Source organism: Saccopteryx bilineata, chromosome 4 (assembly GCF_036850765.1).
Source record: "Saccopteryx bilineata isolate mSacBil1 chromosome 4, mSacBil1_pri_phased_curated, whole genome shotgun sequence".
NCBI classification, from domain to species: Eukaryota; Metazoa; Chordata; class Mammalia; order Chiroptera; family Emballonuridae; genus Saccopteryx; species Saccopteryx bilineata.
Window position 1 is genome coordinate 90,259,039 of NC_089493.1, and position 25,070 is coordinate 90,284,108.

At 41.8% G+C, this 25,070-nt stretch overlaps 1 protein-coding gene across 3 annotated transcripts; it reads left to right on the top strand.

The window, feature by feature from the left end:
* The first annotated feature begins 7,944 nt into the window (after positions 1-7,944).
* Positions 7,945-20,742, top strand: PARP2 (poly(ADP-ribose) polymerase 2). 3 transcript variants are annotated; one of them, XM_066277270.1, is made up of 16 exons: positions 7,945-8,016; positions 9,046-9,192; positions 9,486-9,556; positions 10,431-10,481; positions 13,014-13,110; positions 13,529-13,604; positions 14,249-14,351; positions 15,501-15,663; positions 15,916-16,054; positions 17,649-17,712; positions 17,794-17,928; positions 18,996-19,123; positions 19,279-19,378; positions 19,726-19,824; positions 20,026-20,150; positions 20,269-20,742. In XM_066277270.1, exons 1-16 carry the CDS (start codon positions 7,974-7,976, stop codon positions 20,426-20,428), a joined length of 1,701 nt encoding a protein of 566 aa, XP_066133367.1. In that variant the 5' UTR covers positions 7,945-7,973; the 3' UTR covers positions 20,429-20,742. The 3 variants fall into 3 exon arrangements, with proteins under 3 accessions (XP_066133367.1, XP_066133368.1, XP_066133369.1); XM_066277271.1 differs by lacking the exon at positions 9,486-9,556 and having other exon boundaries at positions 9,046-9,251; XM_066277272.1 differs by lacking the exon at positions 9,486-9,556.
* The last annotated feature ends 4,328 nt before the right edge of the window (positions 20,743-25,070 follow it).

The following is a 25,070-nucleotide window of genomic DNA, read 5'->3' on the forward strand; positions in this document are numbered from 1 at the left end:
CAAATCTATGATGCCATTGCAATACGAGTAATGCTGATATATTCATAGGAATGCTACCTTGTTTTAATGTGCTTTATAAATTATAAATACTCAAAAATTTTAAGTATTTAATTACAGTCACAAATTTAAAATATCAGGGGTGTGTGTGTGTGTGACAGAGACCGAGAGAGAGAGACAGACAGACAGGAAGGGAGAGAGATAAGCAACATTTCTTTGTTGCAGCACCTCAGTTGTTCATCGTTTGCTTTCTGATATGTGCCTTGATGGGGGGCTACAGCAGAGTGAGTGACCCCTTGCTCAAACCAGCGACCTTTGGGCTCAAGCCAGCAACCATGGTGTCATGTCTATGATCCTATGCTCAAGCCAGCGATCCCATACTCAAGCTCGCGAGCCTCCACTCAAGCCAACAACCTCAGGGTTCCAAACTGGGTCCTCTGCATCCCAGTCTGATGCTCTACCCACTGTCAGATTTTTTTCTAATGATTTAAGCTCCTTAAAAAACATACAAATATAATGATTATGAGGCCAACAGTAAAATTACATTTACACTCAACAAATAGTGAAAGAAAAAGGGGCTATACAATAAACCTGATAAACTCAATGGGGGAGGGGGAGCACAGGCAGGACTGACGAGCTCAATGATCAAAAGTAACCACACAGGATAGTCTGATGAGTTTCTCAACTGAGCAGGTCATAGCAGGTAGTCACATCCTAGACTTATAGCTTCTTTAGCAAAGGTCAGTCTTTACCTTGAGCTCCGTCCGTGGTTATTGCGCATCTAGAACAACATACCTTCAAAATATCAGAGTAGTTTTCTTTTCCTACTCCTCAGAGTCACAACTGCAGGCATCAGACACAAGACCACCAGATGTTACCTGCATACCATCTCTATATACAGCAAATATTAATTATTAGCTATTCTGTGCCCACTAATGTAAAAGAAGTATGTGCTTCTCCATTTTGCCTTTTATCCAGTCCTAGACATGTCCTTGTTATACTTTTCCCCATGCCCTTAATGTGCCACCAATGGATTGCATGTGTCTTATTTATGTCTTCTCCTTTGATTCTAACGTATAAAATAAGATGCAAAACTGTCATTTTCCAGAGCATCTGAGATTTTGCTCCCTGGCATGACATCAGTTTTCCTCCAATAAACTCATAAAAATTCTCTACAAGTTTGGCTGTTTCTTATGTCAACAAAATACTATTGTTTAAATTTTTATCTCTTCTTAACCCCCTTTGTCTTCCTCCTCCTCTCTCTTCCTTATTTTTCTTCTGCTCTTGCTATTCTTCCTCATTTTATTTTATGTATTATAGGATTTCAGAAATTTTACTAGAAAAAAAATTTATTTTTTTTCCTGTATATTTCCGAAGCCGGAAACCGGGAGAGACAGACAGACTCCCGCATGCGCCCGACCGGGATCCACCCGGCACGCCCACCAGGGGGCGACGCTCTGCCCCTCCGGGGCGTTGCTCTGTCGCGACCAGAGCCACTCCAGCGCCTGGGGCAGAGGCCAAGGAGCCATCACCAGTGCCCGGGTCATCTTTGCTCCAGTGGAGCCTCAGCTCCGGGAGGGGAAGAGAGAGACAGAGAGGAAGGAGAGGGGGAGGGGTGGAGAAGCAGATGGGTGCTTCTCCTGTGTGCCCTGGCCGGGAATCGAACCCGGGACTTCTGCACGCCAGGCCGACGCTCTACCACTGAGCCAACCGGCCAGGGCTAGAAAATATTTTTATGCCTTTGTGGAACCCACATAAAGAAAATAACTCATATCTATTTATTTGTTGTTTCAGACAGTATATAATGAATATTTATATGCCTATTAGCTAGATTTAATGGCTGTTTATCCCTGGCTGGATAACTCAATTGGTTCGAGTGTGTTACCCAAAAGGCAAAGGTGGAGGGTTTGGTCCTCAGGGCACATACAGGAACAGATCGACATCTCTCTCTCCCCCTTTCTCTCTAAAATCAATCAGTTTTTATAAAATTGTCTATATTTTGCCATATTTGTTTCATCCGATTGTTTTGGCTGACATTTAAAAGAAAATTCCCAGTGGTCCCTCCTCTATCACGGGGGTTTGTGTTCCAGAACTTCCAAAGATAGGCGAAAATCCGCAAAGTAGCGAACTTATGTTTATTTTATTATTTATATATTTTAAGGCTTTATAAGCCCTCCCCACATTCTTGTAAACCTTTCCAACACTGTTATTAACACTTGTTTTGCGTATTTTACTGCAAAAATAATTAAAGTAATAAATATATAAAAATGCCTATATACTGCAAAATTCCATGATATATTAAAAAATCCGTGATACAAAATTAGATATATACATTTAAAAATCCACGATACAGTGAGACTGCAAAAAGTAAACCATGATATGGTGAGAGACAACTGTACTAACATTTTACCCTTAAATACTAGAGGGATTTGATTTGAGAGAGGAAGGGGAGAGAGAGACAGACAGACAGACAGATGTTGATTTGTTGTTCCACTTAGTTATTGGTTGATTCTTGTGTGTGCTCTCATTGGGGATCAAACCTGTAACTTCGGTGTATTTGGGATGACACTCTAACCAAATGAACTACCCCACCAGGGCTATAGAATGCATTTTTTAGGAGTACATTTATTTTTAATTTATTGATTTGAGAGACAGACAGACAGAGACAAAGAGAGATTAATATAAATTTATTCTTCCACTTATTCATGCACTCACCAGCTCATTCTTGTATGTACCCTCATGGGTGAAATCGAACCTACAACCTTGGCTTATCAGGATAGTGTTCTAACCAACTGAACTACCCATCCATGCCAAGAGTACATTTTTAAAAAAATTCTAACTACAATACCATTATCACTTTTAAAAATCATCTAATACTAAGTCTATATCTATGTATGCCCAGCTGCTCCCAAAATGTCTTTTATTCTGGCTTGTTTAAAAAACCAGTATCAAAATATCAAATAGCACATTTGATTGTTATGCCTCAAAAGTTTTATTTATTTATTTATTTATTTATTTATTTATTTATTTATTTATTATTTTTAATGAGAGAGGCAGGGAAAGAGAGACAGACAGAAACATTGAGCTGTCCCTGTATGTGCCCAGACTGGGATGGAACCGGCAACCTCTGCACTTCGGGACGGTGCTCTAACCAACAAAGCTATCCAGCCAGGACTCAGAAGGCTCTTTTCATCTAAAACAGTGCCAACCTTTTTTTTTTTTCTTATAACAATAACTTATTAAAAAGATTAGGCCAGTTTTCCTGTGGAATGTGAATTTGCATTTTCACACCCTGTGCGCCTGAACATTTTTTTCATGTACTTGCTTATAATGTAAACTGTTTATTCATATCTTTTGTCCACTTATCTACAGAGGTTTTGATTTTTCTTATGACTTTGAAACATCTTTTTATAAGTTAAGCACATTTAATTCAAATTTTAAACACTCCGCAGCTTTCCTTTGGGCCTTGTCTCAAATTCCTTCATTTTCTTTTTAAAGAATAGTCAAATGTGTTATTTTGTTTTCTTGCTTTGTTTAAATAAAACCTAAGAAAATTATCGATCAGTACACATTTGTTAAATAGTTCCTTCTGGAAACTGATAATATGTTTTGAGGTTTTTGGGTTTTTTTTTACAAAGACAGAGAGAGAGTCAGAGAGAAGGATAAACAGGGACAGACAGGAACAGAGAGATGAGAAGCATCAATCATTAGTTTCTCATTGCGCATTGCAACACCTTAGTTGTTCATTGATTGATTTTTCATATGTGCCTTGACCCCAGGCCTTCAGGAGACCGAGTGACCCCTTGCTCAAGCCAGCCACCTTGGGTCCAAGCTGGTGAGTGCTCAAACCAGATGAACCTTTGCTCAAGCTGGCAACCTCGGGATCTCGAACCTGGGTCCTTCCGCATCCCAGCCCGATGCTCTATTCAGTGCGCCACCGCCTGGTCAGGTGTTAATATGTTTTAATACTATTCCAGTTATACTTAACTTTGTAGCTGACTATGAAAAAAGTCATATCACCCGGGCGAGGTAGCTCAGTTGGTTAGAGCTTCAACTCAATATGCCAAGATTGTGGGTTCAATCTCTGGTCGGGGCACATATGGGAATGAACGCAGCCTGACCTGTGGTGGCACAGTGGACAAAGCATCCACCTGCAATGCTGAGGTCATTGGTTTGAAACCGTGAGTTTACGTTTACCCGGTCAAGGCATATACAAGAAGCAACTATGTGTTGTTGCTTCCTGCTCTTCTCTCCCTGCCTTCCTCTCTCTCTCTTCCCCCTCTGTAAAATCAATAAATACAAAATCTAAAAAGAAAAGAAGAATGAGTAAATGAATGCATAAATAAGTGGAACAACAGATCAATCTCTCTCAAAAAAAATCAATAAAAATATTTTTTTGTGCCTGACCAGGCGGTGGCACAGTGGATAGAGCATCGAACTGGGATGTGGAGGACCCAGGTTCGAAACCCCAGGGTCGCCAGCTTGAGCGCAAGCTCATCTGGTTTGAGCAAGGTTCACAGCTTGAGCCCAAGGTCGCTGGCTCGAGCAAGGGGTCACTCGGTCTGCTGTAGCCCCCCCCCCGCCCCCCAGCCAAGGCACATATTAGAAATCAATCAATGATCAACTAAGGAGCTGCAAGGAAAAATTGATGTTTCTCATCTCTCTCCGTTCCTGTCTGTCTGTCCCTATCCGTCCCTCTCTCTGACTCTATGTCCCACAAGAAAAAAAAAATTTTTTTTGCTAATTTTTACTCTGATCACCATGAAAAATAAATAATTAAAAAGAAAAAACTAAAAAATAACTTTCTTATTTATTTATTTTTATTTTAAGAGTAAGTTCATTAAAACTGGGCACAGTGAAACAAGGAAGGGTTTAGGATAGAGGGAAACAACAGGAGAGCCTAAGCAGGGCTGCTCTGGCTCACTGGCAAGTCAGAGAGTAGGGAGACTTGGAGACAGCTTCAGGGCTTGGCGGGGTTGAGTTGCCACTGCCCATTGTTCCCCTCATAACAAGTCTCCTGGGGACCCTCAGAGTTTAGGAGATGCCTATGGGGGAAGAGGAGGGGGCAGGGAAAGGTGTGGTGTGCTCCTGGGAGGGTAAGCAGGCTTAAAAAATAAATTTTTATTTTATTTTTTTTTATTTTATTATTATTTTTTTTCGTATTTTTCCGAAGCTGGAAACGGGGAGAGACAGTCAGACAGACTCCCGCATGCGCCCGACTGGGATCCACCCGGAACGCCCACCAGGGGGCGATGCTCTGCCCCTCCGGGGCGTCGCTCTGCAGCGACCAGAGCCACTCTAGCGCCTGGGGCAGAGGCCAAGGAGCCATCCCCAGGACCGGGGCCATCTTTGCTCTTGGCTGCAGGAGGGGAAGAGAGAGACAGAGAGGAAGGAGGGGGGTGGAGAAGCAAATGTGCGCTTCTCCTATTTGCCCTGGCCGGGAATCGAACCCGGGTCTCCCGCACGCCAGGCCGACGCTCTATTTTATTTTTTTAAAGATTTTATTTATTGATTTTACAAAGAGAGGAAGGGGTCAGGGGATAGAGTGAGAAATATTAACTCATAGTTGCTCACTTTAGTTGCTTGTTGCTTGCTGGAGTATGTGTCTTTTTTTTTTTTTTTTTCATTTTTCTGAAGCTGGAAACAGGGAGAGACAGTCAGACAGACTCCCGCATGCGCCCAACCGGGATCCACCCGGCACGCCCACCAGGGGCGATGCTCTGCCCATCCTGGGCGTCGCCACGTTGCGACCAGAGCCACTCCAGCGCCCCCAGCGCCCGGGCCATCTCCGCTCCAATGGAGCCCTGGCTGCGGGAGGGGAAGAGAGAGACAGAGAGGAAAGCGCGGCGGAGGGGTGGAGAAGCAAATGTGCGCTTCTCCTGTGTGCCCTGGCCGGGAATCGAACCCGGGTCCTCTGCATGCTAGGCCGACGCTCTACCGCTGAGCCAACCGGCCAGGGCCGAGTATGTGTCTTGACCAGGCAAGCTCAGGGTATCCAACTGACGACCTCAGCATTCCAGGTCGGTGCTTTATCCACTGCGGCACCACAGACCAGACAAAAAATAAAAAATTTTAAATGTGTGCGTGATGGTAACTACTGTTGTGAAACTGAAGAATACCTTGGCCTAGTAAGAATAAAATTTGGAGTTACCCAAATTTGACCCTGCCTCTTAGGAACTGTGTTATGGCCTGATTTATGACCCCCAACAAATGCATATGTACCTCACAATATGATTGTATTTGGAGGTAGTACCTTTAAAGAAATAATTAAGGTACAATAAGTCAAATAAGAGGACCCTATTCCAACATCGCCAGTGTCCTTATATAAAAAGAAAAAGATCAGGATAGGCTCACCAGCTTGGACCCAAGGTTACTGGCTCGAACAAGGGTTTACTTGGTCTGCTGTAGGCCCTCAGTCAAGGCACATATGAGAAAGCAATCAATAAACAACTAAGATGTCACAACGAAAAACCGATTGATGCTTCTCATCTCTCTCCCTTCCTGTCTGTCTGTCCCTATCTATCCCTCTCTCTGCCTCTCTCCCTGTTCTCTGCCTTAAGATCTAAAAGATCTAAAAGATATTTATGTGTATCTTCTGCCTAAGAGTTTTCAGGTTTTATTTTTGCATGTTAGTCAATCCACCACATGTCCACACACACACATCCATACTAGGAGAGAGCACAATTTCTAGCCTTGACTTGGAAAGCATGGGCTACTGTGGGCACTGGCTGCTTCCCCAGGTCACCTCACACACACACTTTCTGCTGCTCTTATTGTTCCAGTCACCTTTGTCTCCCTTCTTCATTTACTGATTCTTTTGACACAGCTCAAGCCCTGTCATGTCTTTAACGATGAGTTCCCCAATTTGCTCTCCCATTAAAACTGCCCTTAATCTATGCTTCTCCTAATAGCACTTGATGTGTGCAGCTTTACTTTCGTTTGTGTAATTACCTGATTAATCCCTGTCCTTAACTCGACTTATTCTATCCTCAGGACCCAGAAAGGTGTCCAATAAATGTTTGTTGAAGTAATGAACATACATACACAGCTACATCTATTTATCTATATTGAAAATCACCAATATCAACGTTTTCTGGTGTTCTTGTTTAAAAACAGTCTCAGTTTTTGATTCAGAGAGTCTATGATGGTTAATCGGAAATATGGTTGTTAAGTGCGCTGCCCCAACCCTCCACGGCGGCACCCAAACGTTTAAGAACCCCTGATCTAATGTCACCAAGTACTTTTCTAAAATCCAGATGAACAGGTTTCTTTGTCTTTAATAAGAGTTCCCAAGTTGATTCCATTCATTCTAGCTTCCTGCCCCTTGCATACTTTTTCCTAGTTTCTTGCCTGTTCCTTCAAACATAGCTTTGCCCAAACTTATACCATCGCTTACTCAAAACTTCTGTACCACTGTACACTCGTAGTCAGTTTAGTCACTTTAACTACCAGCAAAAGGAGGACGGGGGGAGAGTAGTCTGAATTGGGTTGTGAGGCCCCACACTGGGTGCCTCACCTCAGCCATTGAACTCACTTAGCCGGCCGTGAGTCTGTTCCAAGCTCCGGCTAGGGAGGCATCCGCCAGGCCACTCCCCGAGGGGAGAGGTCCGTGGCATCTCCTGCCTAGTCTACCCTCGCACGGAGACCCGTTCTCTGGGAACTCACCTCCCCGAGCTCAGGGAGGGCCCTGTTAGGGCCGCTATTGGCCCATGTCTCAGACCTTCCCAGGGGACAAGGGGTAGAGTGATGAGACACTCAGCTCGTAGCCCCACCGTTGAGCTTCCCTCCGCCCTACGCGTAAAGTGCTTTTTATAGCGGTTATATAAGGTTCCCATAAGTATAGACTTTTCACACTTAGGATGACTTCCCACAAGACATAGCGACATGTAAATTAAGAGGCGTGCCGTTCTTGGACCTTGCTAGCAAATCCTAGGCGAGGGTTGATGACGGGTTGATAGCGTCAACGTTCGGACTCCATGGCGGCTCGGCGGCGGGGGACTAGCAGCAGCCGGGCACGAGGTTGGGGGCTCACTGTTGGGGGGCGGAATGCTGCGGGGCGGGAAAGGAACGGGGCCCTCTACTCTAGCCCCTACCCCTTCGGTCACTCCCTTGCAGGTCTGCCAAACTAGTTTTGGAAATTGGATTTTCAGAACTTTTTTGAATACAGAATTGTGGACCTGTAACAACTAACATAATGCCAGCACTATTGTACCTATCTGATGTCATCCAGTTAAAAGAATTTAATTGTAAGGTTAATCATTATTTTATGTGTCACTAGGAAAGAAAAAACTTTCCCAGTTTAAACATGATACATTGCTTCTATGTCATCCATTGTAAGATTCATCTGGGTCTCAGAGACAGTAAATACATAGAGTCGATGACGTCTCCATTCACTGTGTTACATGTTCTTAAATGCATAGGTCCATCCTACAGGTATTTTTATTTATTGACTTTAGAGAAGGGAAGGGAGAGAGAGAGAAACATCAATTTGTTGTCCCACTTATTCGTGTATTTATTGGTTGATTCATTCCGTGTATGGGACCACGCTTTAAATAACTGAACTTCTGGGCCAGAGCCAGATTCGGTATTATTGTCATCCTGCGGATTTTACAGTTGGGGCAACTGAGGTACTGAGATGAAACTTCTGCTAGGTTCCACAGCTAAAAGAGACAGAGTGGGGCTCTAAGTTCTGCACAGACTCTAGAGCACTCTACTATTATCTCTTACTACCATAAGTAGTTTAATGTAAGGTATCTGGGGGATTTGGGGACAAAAGTAAACAATAGATAAGCAAGCTATGAGATGCATACCTCAGGCTGTGAACTGGCAAGAGCCCTGTGGCTCCCTTTTACTTTTTTATTTTTTGGTAGAATAGCAATTTAGGAAGCAATTACTTAAGCTGTTATCAAGAGTTATTAATTCTTTGTAAACTTACAAAATCATCCTAAGCCATTTCTTTAAAGAAAAGGTGTTTTTTCAAAGTAGGATTATATTCACTGTGTCCTCATTTTTTGTTTTGCTTTTTTGTCTGCCCATTCTTGCCCTTAGTTCCTATAGCATCAAATGACACTGACAATACAGTTACAGAAGACCCTCCTCCTGCAAAGAAAACTAGAAGATGCCAGAGGAAGGGGTTGAAAAAGGAGCCTGTGACTGGAGGAAAGACTGATAAGGATGGAACAAAAGACAAGCAAGGTCAGCCTATTGTGGTAGGCCAGAGAGTACAGGGGCCAGCAAGAAGATCTCTGGGAGGGGTAAGGACAGAGGATATCTTGTTCTTTCAATTCTTATTTCTTCCTTTCTTGAAGGCACAATAACTTTCTATCTTTTCCGCATGCCATTTTCTTGGGACCTTCAGTTTCATGATTTGAAACAGTGAAGTCTGGTCCGATTAGGATTGCTTGGAAAGAGCAAAGTTAATTATGACAAGTTTCTTTCTAACCTGCTTGACTCCCACACAAGTAGACATAGTACACGTCTTTCCTCAGAGTCTGTGAAGACCTTGCTATTAAAGGGGAAAGCTCCTGTGGACCCGGAATGCACTCCCAAGGTGGGGAAGGTGAGAGATTCCTGAATCCATTGATTTCTCTGAGAGCAGTTCTGTTGTTAATTGAGATTCTCATCTGGAACATTGCTAGTGTTTATTTTACAAAACTTTGCCAAAGTATTACTAGTGAATAATTTCCTGCAAGGCTAGGAGATGGGAGTGGTGGGGTTAGGGATCAATAATGGGGGTGTTTTTAACCTGGTTAACTCTGGAGTCATCATCAGCTTTCCATACCTCATTCTCTTTCTCAATTAGATCATTATATCATTATCAAGGAAGAAATGAGAAATGCCTTGGTATGGCATGAGGTACTGATGAATAGGAAAAGGATTTAAAGAATACAAAAGAGCAGGTTTTCTTTAAGTGAGTTAAATCATTTGTATTTCTATAATTCCCAAAAGGCAACATGTTTTATTATAGGGGTAACATTTTAGATGTGAAAAAACAGACTTTTTCATTTCTTTTACTGAAAGATGGATATTGGTAGTGCTGGAGAATGACCCCTTGAGGCAGGGGTCCCCAAACTTTTTACACAGGGGGCCAGTTCACTGTCCCTCAGACCATTGGAGGGCCAGACTATAAAAAAAACTATGAACAAATCCCTATGCACACTATACATATTTTATTTTAAAGTAAAAAAAACAAAACGGGAACAAATACAATATTTAAAATAAAGAACAAGTAAATTTAAATCAACAAACTGACCAGTATTTCACTGGGAACTATGCTCCTCTCACTGACCACCAATGAAAGAGGTGCCCCTTCCGGCGGCAGGGTGGATAAATGGCCTCAGGGGGCCGCATGCCTTGAGGCATAAGAAAATTTAGAACCTCACTTAAAATCTCATCAAGACTATACAAATGTCAGTTTTTTCTTTTCTCTTTAGGCCCATATCTACTGTGAAGGGAATGATGTGTATGATGTCATGCTAAATCAGGTAAGGGGAGAATCCATTCTTTTTATGGGAATTTCTTAATTCTTTTTATTTTTTTACAGAGACAGAGTCAGAGAGAGGGATAGACAGGGACAGACAGACAGGAACAGAGAGATGAGAAGCATCAATCATTAGTTTTTCGTTGCGCATTTCGACACCTTAGTTGTTCATTGATTGCTTTCTCATATGTGCCTTGACCATGGGCCTTCAGCAGACCGAGTAACCACCTTGCTCAAGCTAGTGACCTTGGGTCCAAGCTGGTGAGCTTTTTGCTCAAACCAGATGAGCCCACGCTCAATCTGGCGACCTCGGGGTCTCAAACCAGGGTCCTTCCACATCCCAGTCCAATGCTCCATCTACTGCGCCACCGCCTGGTCAGGCGGGAATTTCTTAATTCTTTAAAAAAATTTTATTTACTGATTTTAGAGAGAGGGGGGGAGTTGGGGGAGAGAGAGAGAAAAATTGGTTTATTGTTCTACTCATCTACACATCCACTAGTTGATTTTTATATGTGCCCTGACTGGGGATTAAACTGCAACCTTGGCATATTGGGATGATGCTATAACCAACTGGCCAGGGCTCTTCTTGATAATTATTGAGGACAGTGTCCCAATACCCACCTAGATCTTTAATTCTGAAGTCCCTTATATTAGCCACATTCTCCCTAGCACAGTCTACCTGATAGTCCTCAATAAGAAACAGATCTTTTTGCAGATTTCTTGTCTTTTAATGAACCTATGAAGTCTCTGTTCATATAATTTTTCACATTTTTGACAGGTTGCTAGACTTTTTTTTACTGGCTTCAAGAACTTTATATAATATGGAGAATAGACTTTCATCTATAATAGTTATTTTCAACCTTTTTCATCTAATTACTAAAATCCTGTGACACACCAAAAACTATGTTTTTTGCCAATCTGACAAAATAAATGGGTATAATTTTGATTCATTCAGACCAGACAGCTATTGTTGTGATGGTTGTTGTCATTTTTTTATTAGACAATCTAAGGGAAAAGAGATCAGTTCTGACTAAATAGTCAGTATTGCGTGTTTTAAAAAATGCTTGCAGCACACTGGTTGAAAATCGCTGGTCTATGATGTAAATTTCTTATATGTTTTACAAATTTCATTTGCCTTTTTATTTTCTTTATTTGCCCTTATTGAAGTTTTAAATTTTTATGTTAAATTTATGAGTTTTTTCTTGTTAATTAATTTTTTCTCTTTGTTTAATTTTGCTGTTTTGAATGGATAACATATTTGCTTGGTTAAACTATATCTCCTGAATATATATCTTCATATTGGAACTTACTGATCCATCATACTTAATTTTTTTTAGAGAGAGAGAGAGACAGGAAGGGAGGGAGAGGGGCAGGAGAGAGAGATGAAAAGCATCAACTCATAGTTGCGTCACTTTAGTTGTTCATTGATTGCTTCTCATACGTGCCTTGACTGGAAGGGCGGAGCTCAAGCCAAGCCAGTGATCCCTTGCTCAAGACAGCGACCTCTGGGCTCAAACTAGAAACCTTGGTATCATGTCAATGAAATGATCCTACACTCAAGTTGGTGACACCGGCTCAAGCGGGCATGCCCACAGTGAAGCCAGGACCAAACGTCCATGAGATGTGCTCTGGCTGGCGACCTTAAACTGGGGCCATCAGCATCCCAGGTTGACACTATCCACTTACCATCACAATCACGCCATCATGTATAATTTTAACAGCTACCTAGTATACCTCGATCCCAAGGATGCCAGCTCCACCCCAAGGTTGCCAGTTTGAGCCATGGTTAGGGCATGTAGGGGAGGCAATCAATGAGTGCACAACTAAATGGAACAAGTTGACGCTTCCTTCTCCCGCTTCCCCTCCCTCTCGTTCTCTTCCCCTTCCTCTCTTTCAAAATTGTTTTCATTTGGCCTGACTGGTGGTGCCACAGTGGATAGTGTGTTGACCTGGGACACTGAGGTCCTAAGTTCGAAACCCTGAATTCACCGGCTTGAGCGAGGGATCATTGACATGATCCCAAGGTTGCTGGCTTGGGCAAGGGGTCACTGGCTTAGCTTGAGAACCCTGGCCAAGGCACGTATGAGAAGCAATCAATGAACAGCTAAAGTGACACAACTGTGAGTTGATGCTTCTCATCTGCCACCCTTCCTGTCTCAAAAAAAAAAGGTTTTTATTTGATAAATAATTATTGGGAATGGATTGGGAGCTGGAAACACATATGGTGTAGGAAGCACCTATGGAGGGAGCTGAAACAGAAAAACGGAGCAAATCAATATAAGATATTTGAGGTTGGGTAGAAAGTTTTAGGAAGCTTCCAGGCTCTAGTTTTAATTCCTAGAAATCCAAAGTTTAATGTAGAAACCCTAATACTTCCATAAATCTTTACTCTTATAGGAAAATGATTGCCTTGCCTGCTATCTCTTTTCTTATGGCAGTTACAGGCACTTCTGAAGAGAAAAGAGTCATTGGTTTATGCAGCTTCTATTTGCAAACCTCTGTTCTTCTATGTTTATATTTGCCTCTCTCATCATAGACCAATCTTCAGTTCAACAACAACAAGTACTATCTGATTCAGCTGTTAGAAGACGATGCTCAGAGGAACTTCAGTGTTTGGATGAGATGGGGCCGAGGTAACGACTTTTATTATGGATTTTCTGAGTTGTCATTCAGAAAGCTAGAAGCAGCTTAGTAAATGGCCAACAATACTCTGGGTTTAAATAGCTGGAATGGAGACTTTGTAACCTGGGACGGGGTTAAAAAGTCAAATTGTGCTTTTTGTAATTGGGGAATGGCAGGCATTTTCAATAGAAATTTCCTATTAGAAAAAAGTATGAGCAGCCTGTTGACATAACTCTCTCTGTGATTGGTCTGCTAGTGCTGCTCATAGACTATGGCAATTAGCAGGTAACCAATAGCAACAAGACAGATTCCCTAAGCCTTTTTACCTTTTCCTTCTCCCTTTCCTGCCCATTTGTTAGATGCTAAGCAGAGACCTTAAGAGCTTCTTGGGTTAAGGGACCAATCTTACATGTGGCATTTACTTTGCAGTTGGGAAAATGGGGCAGCACAGCTTGGTAGCTTGTTCAGGGGACCTCAACAAGGCCAAGGAAATCTTTCAGAAGAAGTGAGTGCTAAGAAGTTTATATATATACCCCTTCTTTTTTTTGGATGTATCTTCTTTAAGAATTTTATAAATGTAATTTGGCTTAAATGTTAATGTCTTTCCACTATGACATGCTGTGACTAGAAAACCAAACTGCATCCTTAGGTAGTAATTACATCGCCTGGAACCTTGAAATTGACCAGAAACAGAAGATCTAATATATTTAGCACATGACCAACAATTTAAGAAATTTGGGAAAGTGGGATAAGAATATTCAGCTAGACTTTAAAAAATACTTTTACTGTGGATAGATTAAGAACTTTCTGGAGTCTCTAAAAACATTTCTTTCAGGGAAAGGGATTGAATACGGATCTTTTGTCTTAAGTCTCCAGTGACTTTTTTAGTGTTCTGGGGCCTTGGGAAGCCCAAGTATCCTTTATTCCTATTTTTTGTTTGTTTGTTTGTTTGTTTGTTCTCTTTATCTCCAGAGCTTTACTGTTATTCAGGGTCCTAATTTAGGATCCAGGATTTATAGAAAGTAGATGTGTAAAAGAGCTCTGTTGTGGGAAATAAAGTTTGGAGATGTTCTAAGGAAATAATAGTATGCCCATCTGTAGCAGTAGAACCTTATTTGTAAGATTTTCTCACCATCTTGGACTCTACAGATTTCTTGATAAAACAAAAAACAATTGGGAGGATCGTGAGAAGTTTGAGAAGGTGCCTGGAAAATATGATATGCTACAAATGGACTATACAACCAATACTCAGGTAAACTCTGACTACAGTTAGGGAAAAAACTGTTTCCTTTTAACTAGGGTGAAGTCTAGCAGAATGCTAGGCCAGAGTTTCTTAAGTCTTACTGTTTCCTACCTAAGAAAAGATTACAGTTCTCTCAGGAGCAGAGGTAGATTAAGGTCAGTTGAGGCCCTGGGTGCAGAAGAAAATAGTATTGGGCCTCTTAAAAAAAAGAGAGAGAGAGACAGGGAAAATAAAAAGACATGGTAACCATATTTTTAAATAAGTAAAAAATATTATGTACTATTAATGTTAAAATTGCACATATGAAACCAAACTTGGTGTCATTAGAAAAAGGAGTTAGCCTGACCTGTGGTGGAGCAGTGGATAAAGCGTCGACCTGGAAATGCTGAGGTCGCTGGTTTGAAACCCTGGGCTTGCCTGGTCAAGGCACATATGGGAGTTGATGCTTCCAGCTCCTCCCCCCCTTCTCTTTCTCTGTCTCTCCCTCTCCTCTCTAAAATGAATAAATAAAAAATTTAAAAAAAAAAAAGAGTTAAGTTGGGGTTTTGTGGGGCCATTCAGAAGTCAGGGCCCAGGGTGTGCGCCTGGTGCACCTGCCGTTAAATCTGCCTCTGCTCAGAAGTAACCTTCACTCATCCTTGTAATTTGTAAGGGACTGTAGAATAAGGATGAATGTGTTTTTCTAGTCTCTGTTATTTATTGAGTTCTTATCAACTCTTAGGTCCTGTTTCTAGAAGTTTAATGTTATAAATCAAGAGAAGAATAAAAATAGTCAAATAGATAAAACAATATTTAAAGTTATCTTCACTTCTGGTTATAGTATACCACAGTACAAACAGTTAGACAAACTAAAGTACAACCAAGGTGTTGAAAACTGTTCTGGAGAAATCTTTTAAAGATGAGAAGATTTAGGACATAGTAGCTATCTTTACATACTTGATATTATATCAGAAAGACCTGTTAGGCTTATTCTGAGTGTTTAACTGTGGGAGGCAGAGTAGGATGAGAAGGTAGAAATCATACTGAGTACTTTAACTAGGGTAATAATGGCATAGGCCTGTGTTTAAGCAGAGGCTGATGATGTTCACCTGCCAAAAATATTGTAGAGGAGCTTAAAGTAGATCCTTTTAAATTGTATTATTTATTTTTTGACTATAGAGTGAAGAGGAAACAAAAAAAGAGGACTCTCTTAAATCCTCCTTAAAACCAGAGTCACAGCTAGATCTTCATGTACAGGAGCTGATAAAGTTGATCTGCAATGTTCAGGCCATGGAAGAGATGATGATAGAAATGAAATATGATACCAAGAAAGCCCCACTTGGTAGGACTTCAGATTCTATCCCACATTCTGCCTTCATAAATCCTAGTCCCTTTAATGGTGTTGTTCATCACCATCATGATTAAAAGCTTGCTCATATTAGTGAAGAGAAAGAGTTTGGGGTAAGGGTTTATGTAAAGGGAAGAGGGACTATTTTGAAAGTCAAAAGGTGAGAGTCTGTGTTGGCCAGGACATAAATACAGTTTACAGGATGGGACTTTAGTTATGGAGTCTGATGTCTTGCTGGATCTGCAGGGAAGCTGACAGTGGCACAAATCAAGGCAGGTTACCAGTCTCTTAAGAAGATTGAGGATTGTATTCGGGCTGGCCAACAAGGACGAGCTCTCGTAGAAGCATGCAATGAATTCTACACCAGGATCCCACATGACTTTGGGTAAGGCCTCTGCCATTACAGGGGGTCCTTGGGTTACAACAGGTAAAACACCTTCAGGTATATCACTTCCTATTTCCTATTCTAAGGTGAGTATAACCACACGAACACCATTTCAGTGAACTCAAATATTAGGTTTGTAAATTCATTTATCTTCATTGATTCTGTATTTTTGTGTTTATTTCTTCTATTGTTTAATAGAGCTCTGTGAACTAGAAATAGCCCTGAGTGGTCTACTTCTGCTTCTAGACAGGACTATACCCAAACTATTTCTTATTGATGGCAATATATCTTATTTTTTATTTATTTATTTATTTATTTTTTACAGAAACAGACAGGAACAGAGAGATGAGAAGCATCAATCATTAGTTTTTCATTGCGCATTGCAACTCCTTAGTTGTTCATTGATTGCTTTCTCATATGTGCCTTGACTGCAGGCCTTCAGCAGACTGAGTAACCCCTTGCTGGAGCCAGCGATCCTGGGTCAAAGCTGGTGAGCTTTTTGCTCAAGCCAGATGAGCCTGCACTCAAGCTGGCGACCTCGGGGTCTCGAACCTGGGTCCTTCTACATCCCAGTCCAACACGCTATCCACTGCGCCACCGCCTGGTCAGGCTATATCTTATTTTTTAAAAAGCATCCCAGCCCTGGCCGGTTTGCTCAGTGGTAGAGTGTTGACCCAGCATATGATCATCCCAGTTCAATTCCTGGTCAGGGCACACAGGAAAAGCAACCATCTGCTTCTCCACCCTCCCCCTCTCCCTCCTCTCTATCTCTATCTATCTATCTATCTATCTATCTATCTATCTATCTATCTATCTATCTATCTATCTCTATCCCTATCTCTATATTCTCCTCCCACAGCCATGGCTCAGTTAGAGCAAATTGGCCCCAGGCATTGAAGATGGCTCCATGGTCTCTCTTCAGCACTAAAATAGCTCAGTTGCTGAGCAACAGAGCAACAGCCCCAGATAAGCAGATCATCGCCTCAGTAAGAGGCTTGCCGGTCCCATTTGGGACACATGTGGGAGTCTGTCACTCTGCCTCCCTGCTCCTCACTTAAGAAAATAAAAAAAGCATCCCATAAAAGATAATTTTAACTCTAGTCTCAAATGTCAAAATCTGTATAGTTTGTTTTATGCTACTCAGAGAATATACATCAAAACTCTCTACATATATTTGAAAGTTAAAATCTCTTTACAGGTCTCTTTCTCCCTCTCACCTTCTCTCTGTCTCTTTGTCTGTCTCAGAAGGAGACAAACAAAAACCTAGTTTGTTTGTTTTTTAATTTTTAAAATTTTATTTATTGATTTTACAGACAGAGGAGGGTAGGGGTAGAGTGAGAAGTATCAACTAATAGTTGTTTCACTTTAGTTGTTCATTGATTGCTTGTTGTATGTGCCTTAACTGGGGCAAGCCCAAGGTTTCGAACTGGTAACCTCAGCATTCCAGGTGGACACTTTATCCACTGCACCACGACAGGCCAGGCAAAACCTCAGTTTCTTATACCTTTTTTCTAAAGGACCTATCTTTAGTTTGTTATTTTTAGTCATGTGCCATACATCAGAAATTTATTATGGGTTATATGTCTTTCCTTAGACTCTGTACTCCTCCATTAATCCGGACAGAGAAAGAACTGTCAGAAAAAGTACAACTGCTAGAGGTGAGAGATGTGTGGATTGGGAAGTATTAAAACTCTTGTCCCAGATTCTTCTCAAATGGATTCTGTATTTTATCTTGTCAGGCTTTGGGAGACATTGAAATCGCCATTAAGCTGGTGAAGACTGAGCTGCAAAGCCCAGAACATCCACTGGACCAGCACTATAGAAAACTACATTGTGCCTTGCGTCCTTTAGACTGTAACAGTTATGAGTTCAAAGTAAGAAAAAGGATAATTTATTTTCATACCTTTAAGACCTACCCTTCCCCACCACTGTTCTCTGGCTGTTTCTGGTTAAAAGCAAACTTTCATATAGGGCAGAATTTCTATTTATTAGAAATTTGGTAAGGTAGAGCTCTTTCTTTTTTTTTTTTTTTTTTTTTTTTTGCATTTTTCTGAAGCTGGAAACAGGGAGAGATAGTCAGACAGACTCCCGCATGCGCCCGACCGGGATTCACCCGGCACGCCCACCAGGGACGACGCTCTGCCCTACAGGGGGCGATGCTCTGCCCATCCTGGGCGTCGCCATGTTGCGACCAGAGCCACTCTAGCGCCTGGGGCAGAGGCCACAGAGCCATCCCCAGTGCCCGGGCCATCTTTGCTCCAGTGGAGCCTTGGCTGCGGGAGGGGAAGAGAGAGACAGAGAGGAAAGCGCGGCAGAGGGGTGGAGAAGCAAATGTGCGCTTCTCCTGTGTGCCCTGGCCGGGAATCGAACCCGGGTCCTCCGCACGCTAGGCCGACGCTCTACCGCTGAGCCAACCGGCCAGGGCTAAGGTAGAGCTCTTTCTAACTGCCTTGTGAGACCATTTGGAGCAGAAAGGTCTGCCAGTTTATACCAGAGGCCCTAAAGTTTGTCAGCGTAGCCTGGTCTTTTATAAAGGCCACATTAGGCCCTGGTCAGTTGGCTCAGTGGTAGAGTGTCGGCCTGGCGTGTGGGAGTCCCAGGTTTGATTCCTGGCCAGGGCACACAGGAGAAGCGCCCATCTGCTTCTCCACCCCTCCCCCTCTCATTCCTCTCTGTCTCTCCCTTCCCCTCCCGCAGCCAAGGCTCCATTGGAGCAAAGTTGGCCCAGGCGCTGAGGATGGCTCCATGGCCTCTGCCTCAGGTGCTAGAATGGCTCTGTGGCAGAGCGACGCCCCAGATGGGCAGAGGCAGAGCATCGCCCCCTGGTGGGCATGCCAGGTGGATCCCAGTTGGGGATCTGTCTGACTGCCTCCCCGATTCCAACCTCAGAAAAAAAATATATAAAGTCCACATTAGCCATTTCTTTTATTCTTTTTCACAGGTGATTTCCCAATATCTGCAGTCTACCCATGCTCCCACACACAGTGACTATACCATGACCTTGCTGGATGTTTTTGAAGTAGAGAAGGAGGGTGAGAAAGAAGCCTTCAGAGAGGACCTTCCTAACAGGTCTCAGACTAGCTTTGGGTTTGGGAAGACTTTCTCTTGCCTGAAGTACAGTTATGGAACTCAAAAGAAGGATGGCAGAGACAGCTCTTGGTTTTATGCTTATAGCCAATAGCAGGAGAGTGACAGAGCCTACAATAATGATGGCTTTTCCTTAGGATGCTGCTATGGCATGGTTCCAGGCTGAGTAACTGGGTAGGAATCTTGAGCCATGGGCTTCAAATTGCCCCACCTGAGGCTCCCATCACAGGTTACATGGTGAGTAGAAATTTAACCCTAGAAGGAGACACAAGGGAAAGGATACAATATTTTTTCTGTCCTTTTTTTCTTTTCTTTTCCCTAGATTATGATTAGTGGTGCCCTTCCCAAGTATTAAACCAACTCACTTTTTACTATATCCCTCTTTATTTAAATTCCTAAATGTATCCATCCTTTCCCCCCAGAAAGCAGAGATTCACCAATGCTTCTAGCTTCTCTGGAAAACAACTGAGGGAGGGAATGGAAAAAGGTCTCTGTTATGATTATAGAAACACAGGGTCAGTGGTATGAGCCTCCCTTTTAACACAGTTGGTTAAGCAGCTGACCTTGCTGTTTATGTATTTAAGTTTGGAAAAGGAATCTACTTTGCCGACATGTCTTCCAAGAGTGCCAATTACTGCTTTGCCTCTCGCCTAAAGGATACTGGACTACTGCTCTTATCAGAGGTAAGGCAGGAACACATCTATGATCTCTAGTTTATTATTCCTATTTTTCCAAAGAAAAGTTTGACCACCAGAGAACTTGAGAGGGGAACCAAATACAATTTTCATTGCATTAGATTCTTCTGCTGGAGGGGAAAAAATACTGATGGGATTTTCTGTCGGTTCTCGTAGGATGTAGGCATTCAAAGGTCTTTCGCTTTGCAGGTAGCTCTAGGTCAGTGTAATGAGCTACTAGAGGCCAATCCAGAGGCGGAAGCATTACTTCAGGGCAAGCACAGCACCAAAGGGCTTGGCAAGATGGCTCCCAGTCCTGCAAGCTTCATCACCCTGTAAGTACTCAGAGCTTGGAGGTCCAGAAAACTCCATTTGGCTAGATAGGATTCTACTTCCTCTATTCCAACTACTGAAGCAGAGGCAGATGTTGACTAACTTTCCTCTCTTTGGCAGGAATGGGAGTGTAGTGCCCTTAGGACCAGCACATGACACAGGAATTCTGAATCCAGAGGGTTATACCCTCAACTACAATGAATTTATTGTGTATAACCCCAACCAGGTCCGTATGCGATACCTTCTTAAGGTTCGATTTAATTTTCTGCAACTGTGGTAATGTTAATCTTCAACAAACCAGAGAAGATATCTTCAAGCAAGAAAATAGGCAATGTTGGCACACTTCCCTCCTGGGAGCACGCTCGCTCCTTTTCCCTACACCTCCCCCATTCTTCTCCACAAGGCGCATTTCTCCTTGCCTCTCTCTTTCTCTAAGCTCTGAGGACCCTTCTTTTACCTCTGTAACTTGTTTCCTGAGTTTATTTCTTCTACCACTCATTCTACCTCTGATTTCTAGAAAGGAAAGAAAGATAACAGACAATGTTGTACTCTGAAGTTTTGCATATTTTACGTAATAAAAATAGTACAAGTCTACCACTGCTTCTTGGAGCTTTACTTCTGCAAGCTAGTATTTCTTCTGATGTTAGTACTGTATATCTATTGATATTTCCAAGACAGAAAGTATAATTGGTCTTTGTATCCTACAGCTAGATAGATGCAGGTTATTCGGGATCCTGGTTTTTTTTTGTTTCTTTTGTTGTTTGTTTTTTTGTTTTTCTTTTTTTTAAATTAAAGTATAGTTGATATACATACAATATATTATGAGTTTCAGGTGTACAACATAGTCATTCAACATTTATATACCTTACAAAGTTATCACCCTAATAAATCTAGTAACCATCTGTCACTGTACAAAGTGTACACTGTACATAATACTATTGACTATATTCCTTATATTGTCAAATCCCTACAGGATCCCATTCTTTCACAGAAGAATAGCCTCTGCACATTAAGCAATAGTAATTGAGGCTATTTCTTTTTGCCACTTAAGTCAGTTTTTCTGCAAATTGGAATTATTACAGGAATGGTAGAGGCAGCAAAAGCTGAATTGGTTCCTTTTTCCCAATTCACATCTTCTCTTAAAAAAGAACAAAGGCCCTGGCCGGTTGGCTCAGCGGTAGAGCGTCGGCCTGGCGTGCGGGGGACCCGGGTTTGATTCCCGGCCAGGGCACATAGGAGAAGCGCCCATTTGCCTCTTCACCCCCCCCCCTTCCTCTCTGTCTCTCTCTTCCCCTCCCGCAGCCAAGGCTCCATTGGAGCAAAGATGGCCCGGGCGCTGGGGACAGCTCCTTGGCCTCTACCCCAGGCGCTAGAGTGGCTCTGGTCACGGCAGAGCGACGCCCCCTGGTGGGCAGAGCGTTGCCCCTGGTGGGCGTGCTGGGTGGATCCCGGTCTGGCGCATGCGGGAGTCTGTCTGACTGTCTCCCCGTTTCCAGCTTCAGAAAAAAAAAAAAAGAACAAAGTAGCCCTGGGTTTGCTCAGTGGATAAAGTGATGGCTCGGCATTCAGACATCACAGGTTCGATCCCTGGTCAGAGAACACATGGGAAGTGACTATCTGCTTCTTTCCCCACCCTCTCTTTCTTTTCTCTCTCTTCCCCTCTTGTAGCCAGTGGCTCAGTTGGTTTGAGGGTTGGCCCCAGGAGCTGAGGATAGCTTGGTTGATTCTAGCATCGGCCTCCAACAGGGGTTGCTGGATGGATCTTGGTCAGGGTGCATGCGGTAATCTGTGACTGTGTCTCTATCTCCTCTCCTCTCAAAAAAAAAATAGGTTGGACGACTCACCATTCCTGATTTCAATCTTACTACCAATGACATATAGGTCAATAAAATTGAAAGTCCAGAGATATACCCATGCATCTATGGTTAAATGATTTTCAATAAGGATGCTAGGACTATTAATAGAGAAAATAATAGTCTTTTCAGTAAATGGTGCTTGGATATCCTCAGGCAAAGTAATTGGTTTGGAATAGTACCTCACATTCTATGCAAAAATTAGCCCAAAAATGTATCAAAGACCTAAATATAATAGCTAAAACTATAAAATTTATAGAAAACACAAGGAAGTCTTTGTTACCTTGGATTAGGCAGTAGTCTCTGAGATAACAATACAAATACCACAAGCAACCAGAGAAAATAATAGACAAATTAGTCTTCATCATAATTTAAAACTTTTGTACATCACAGGACACTATCAAGAAAGTGAAGAGACAACCTAAGAATGAGAGAAAATACCTTCAAATTATAATTTGATAAGGATCCAGACTATAGAAAGAATTCTTACACTTCAATAATAAAGACAAATATTACAAATAAAAACCAAGTGAAGTATTTGAATAGACATTTCCCCAAAGAAGAAATACAAATGCCAATATGCACATGAAAAGATGCTCAACATCATTAGACATTAGGAAAACAAATAAACACCACAATGGGCCTGACTAGTGGTGGCACAGTGGATAGAGCATTGACCTGGGACACTGAGGTCCCTAGTTCCGACCGTGAGATCAAGGGCTTGAGCGTAGGCTCATCTGGCTTGAGCACAGGCTTGCCAGGTTGAGTACAGGGTCACTGGCTTGAGTGCAGGATCATCAACATGATCCCAAGGTCGCTGGTTTTAGACTCAAGCTCAATGGCTTGAGCCCCAAGGTCACTGGCTAGAGCCCAAGGTCACTGGCTTGAGCTGGAGCCCCGAGTCAAGGCATATATGAGAAAGCAATCAATGAACAACTAAGGTGACACAACTATGAATTGATGCTTCTCATCTCACTTCCCTCCTTTCTCTCTCTCTCTCTCTCTCTCTCTCTCTCTCTGTCCCTCTCTCTCTTTCTCTCTCTCAAAAAGAAAAACCAAATTAAGATACTACTTGACACCAACTAGCAGGACTATGATAATAAAGAACAACAATATCGTATTGGTGAAGATGTAAATGAACTAGAACCCTCATATTACATGAGAATGTAAAATGGTGTAGCTGCTTTGGAGAACAGTTTGGCAGTTCCTCAAACAGTTAAATACCAAGTGACATACCAATTCCACTCCTAGGTACATAACCAAGAGAATTGAAAAATGTCTACACAAAAGTTTGTACATGAGTGTTGATAGCAATATTATTTAAAATAGCCCAAAAGTGGAAACAACCAGATTAACAAATGGATAAATAAAATGTGGTATACCCCAATTAATTCAATTAAAAAAAGAATTGAAAATATGTGGTATATCTATTCAATAGAATATTATTCAGCCATAAGATGGAATCAAGTATTGGTATATGCTATAGCATGGATAAACCTTGAAAACACTATACTAAATGAAAGAAACCACACAAAAGGCCACATACTGTATGATTCTATTTATACAAAAGATCTAAAATAGGCAAATTCAGAGGCAAAAAGTAGATTAGTGATTACTAGTGGCTGCAGAAGGGATGAGGGGGAGTAATGGGTGCAATGTTTCTTGTTGGGGTGATGAAAATGTTCTGGAATTAATGGTAATAATTGCATAACATTGGAATATACTAAAAACCACTGAATTGTATACCTTAAAGGGGTATAAATGAATGATATTGTACTAAAATTATACTGAATTTTTGTAATGTAAATATATCTTTTTTTTATACAGGCAGTCCCCAGGTTATGGTCGAGATTGGTTCTCTAGATTTGAAAATGTTTAAGTAGTTATATGCACAGAAAGGTAAAAATAAGTACTATGTTAAAACAAGCATCTAAGTTGCATTTAATAGGTAAATTTACCTGTTCTAACTTACATACAAATTCAACTTAAGAACAAAACTACAGAACTGATTTTATTTGTATACTGGGGACTGCCTGTATATATATTGGTCAAAACTGTTGCATTGAAATATATATACTATGAGGTTTGAGTATTAAAATTCAAGAGACTCCCAAAGAGTGAAGTAAATATCTATGGGTCTATATTAATATAAGCAAATGACAACAGAATTAAAAATAGGGAATAGGTAAATATTCCTTTCAGAAGAATTTCGATTAATGTAGAAGGACTTAGAGAAATAGGAAATCATTAGAAAACTACAGTAATAATTGCTGCAGTCAAGCTTAATGGACAAATGCCAAAATTAGTCAGTGGAATAGGATGTTTGCATAATCTCAAAAAACCCTACCTCAAAATTTATGGATTACTGTGGTGATTTTAACATAGGACCACAGATTATTTGATACCTCTTCTTCCTGGAGGTTTAGTCCCTCTCCCCTTGAGTGTGGGCTGAAGTTTGTGATTTGCTTCTAACTGACAGAGTATGGAAAATGTACAAGGAAAAAAACCTGGTAAACATCAATTTAAATTTAAAAGTGATCAAGTTTAATATCAAGTCATTTTGATATCATGTGCTTCTGGTATGATGTAACAAGAAGAGCACAACATCTCTTGTATTCTTCTCTTAAATCCATATTCTCAGTCAGAATTGAGAAAACAATATACAAAGCCAAACTGAGGGACATTCTACAAAACAGCTGGCCAGCACTCTTCAAAAGTATCAAGAGCCTGATCAGGCGGTGGTGCAGTGGATAGAGCATCGGCCCGGGACACAGAGGACCCAGGTTTGAAACCCTGAGGTTGCCGGCTTGAGCACAGGCTCACAAGCTTGAGCACGGTCGCTGGCTTGAGCACTGGATCATAGACATGACCCCCATAGTCGTTGACTTGAAGCCCAAGGTTGCTGGTTGAGTCCAAGGTCACTGGCATGAGCAAGGGATCACTAGCTCTGCTGTAGCCCCACAGTCAAGGCACATATGAGAAACCAAACAATGAACAACTAAGGAGCCTCAATGAAGAATTGATGCTTTTCATCTCTCTTCCTTCCAGTCTGTCCCTATCTGTCCCTCT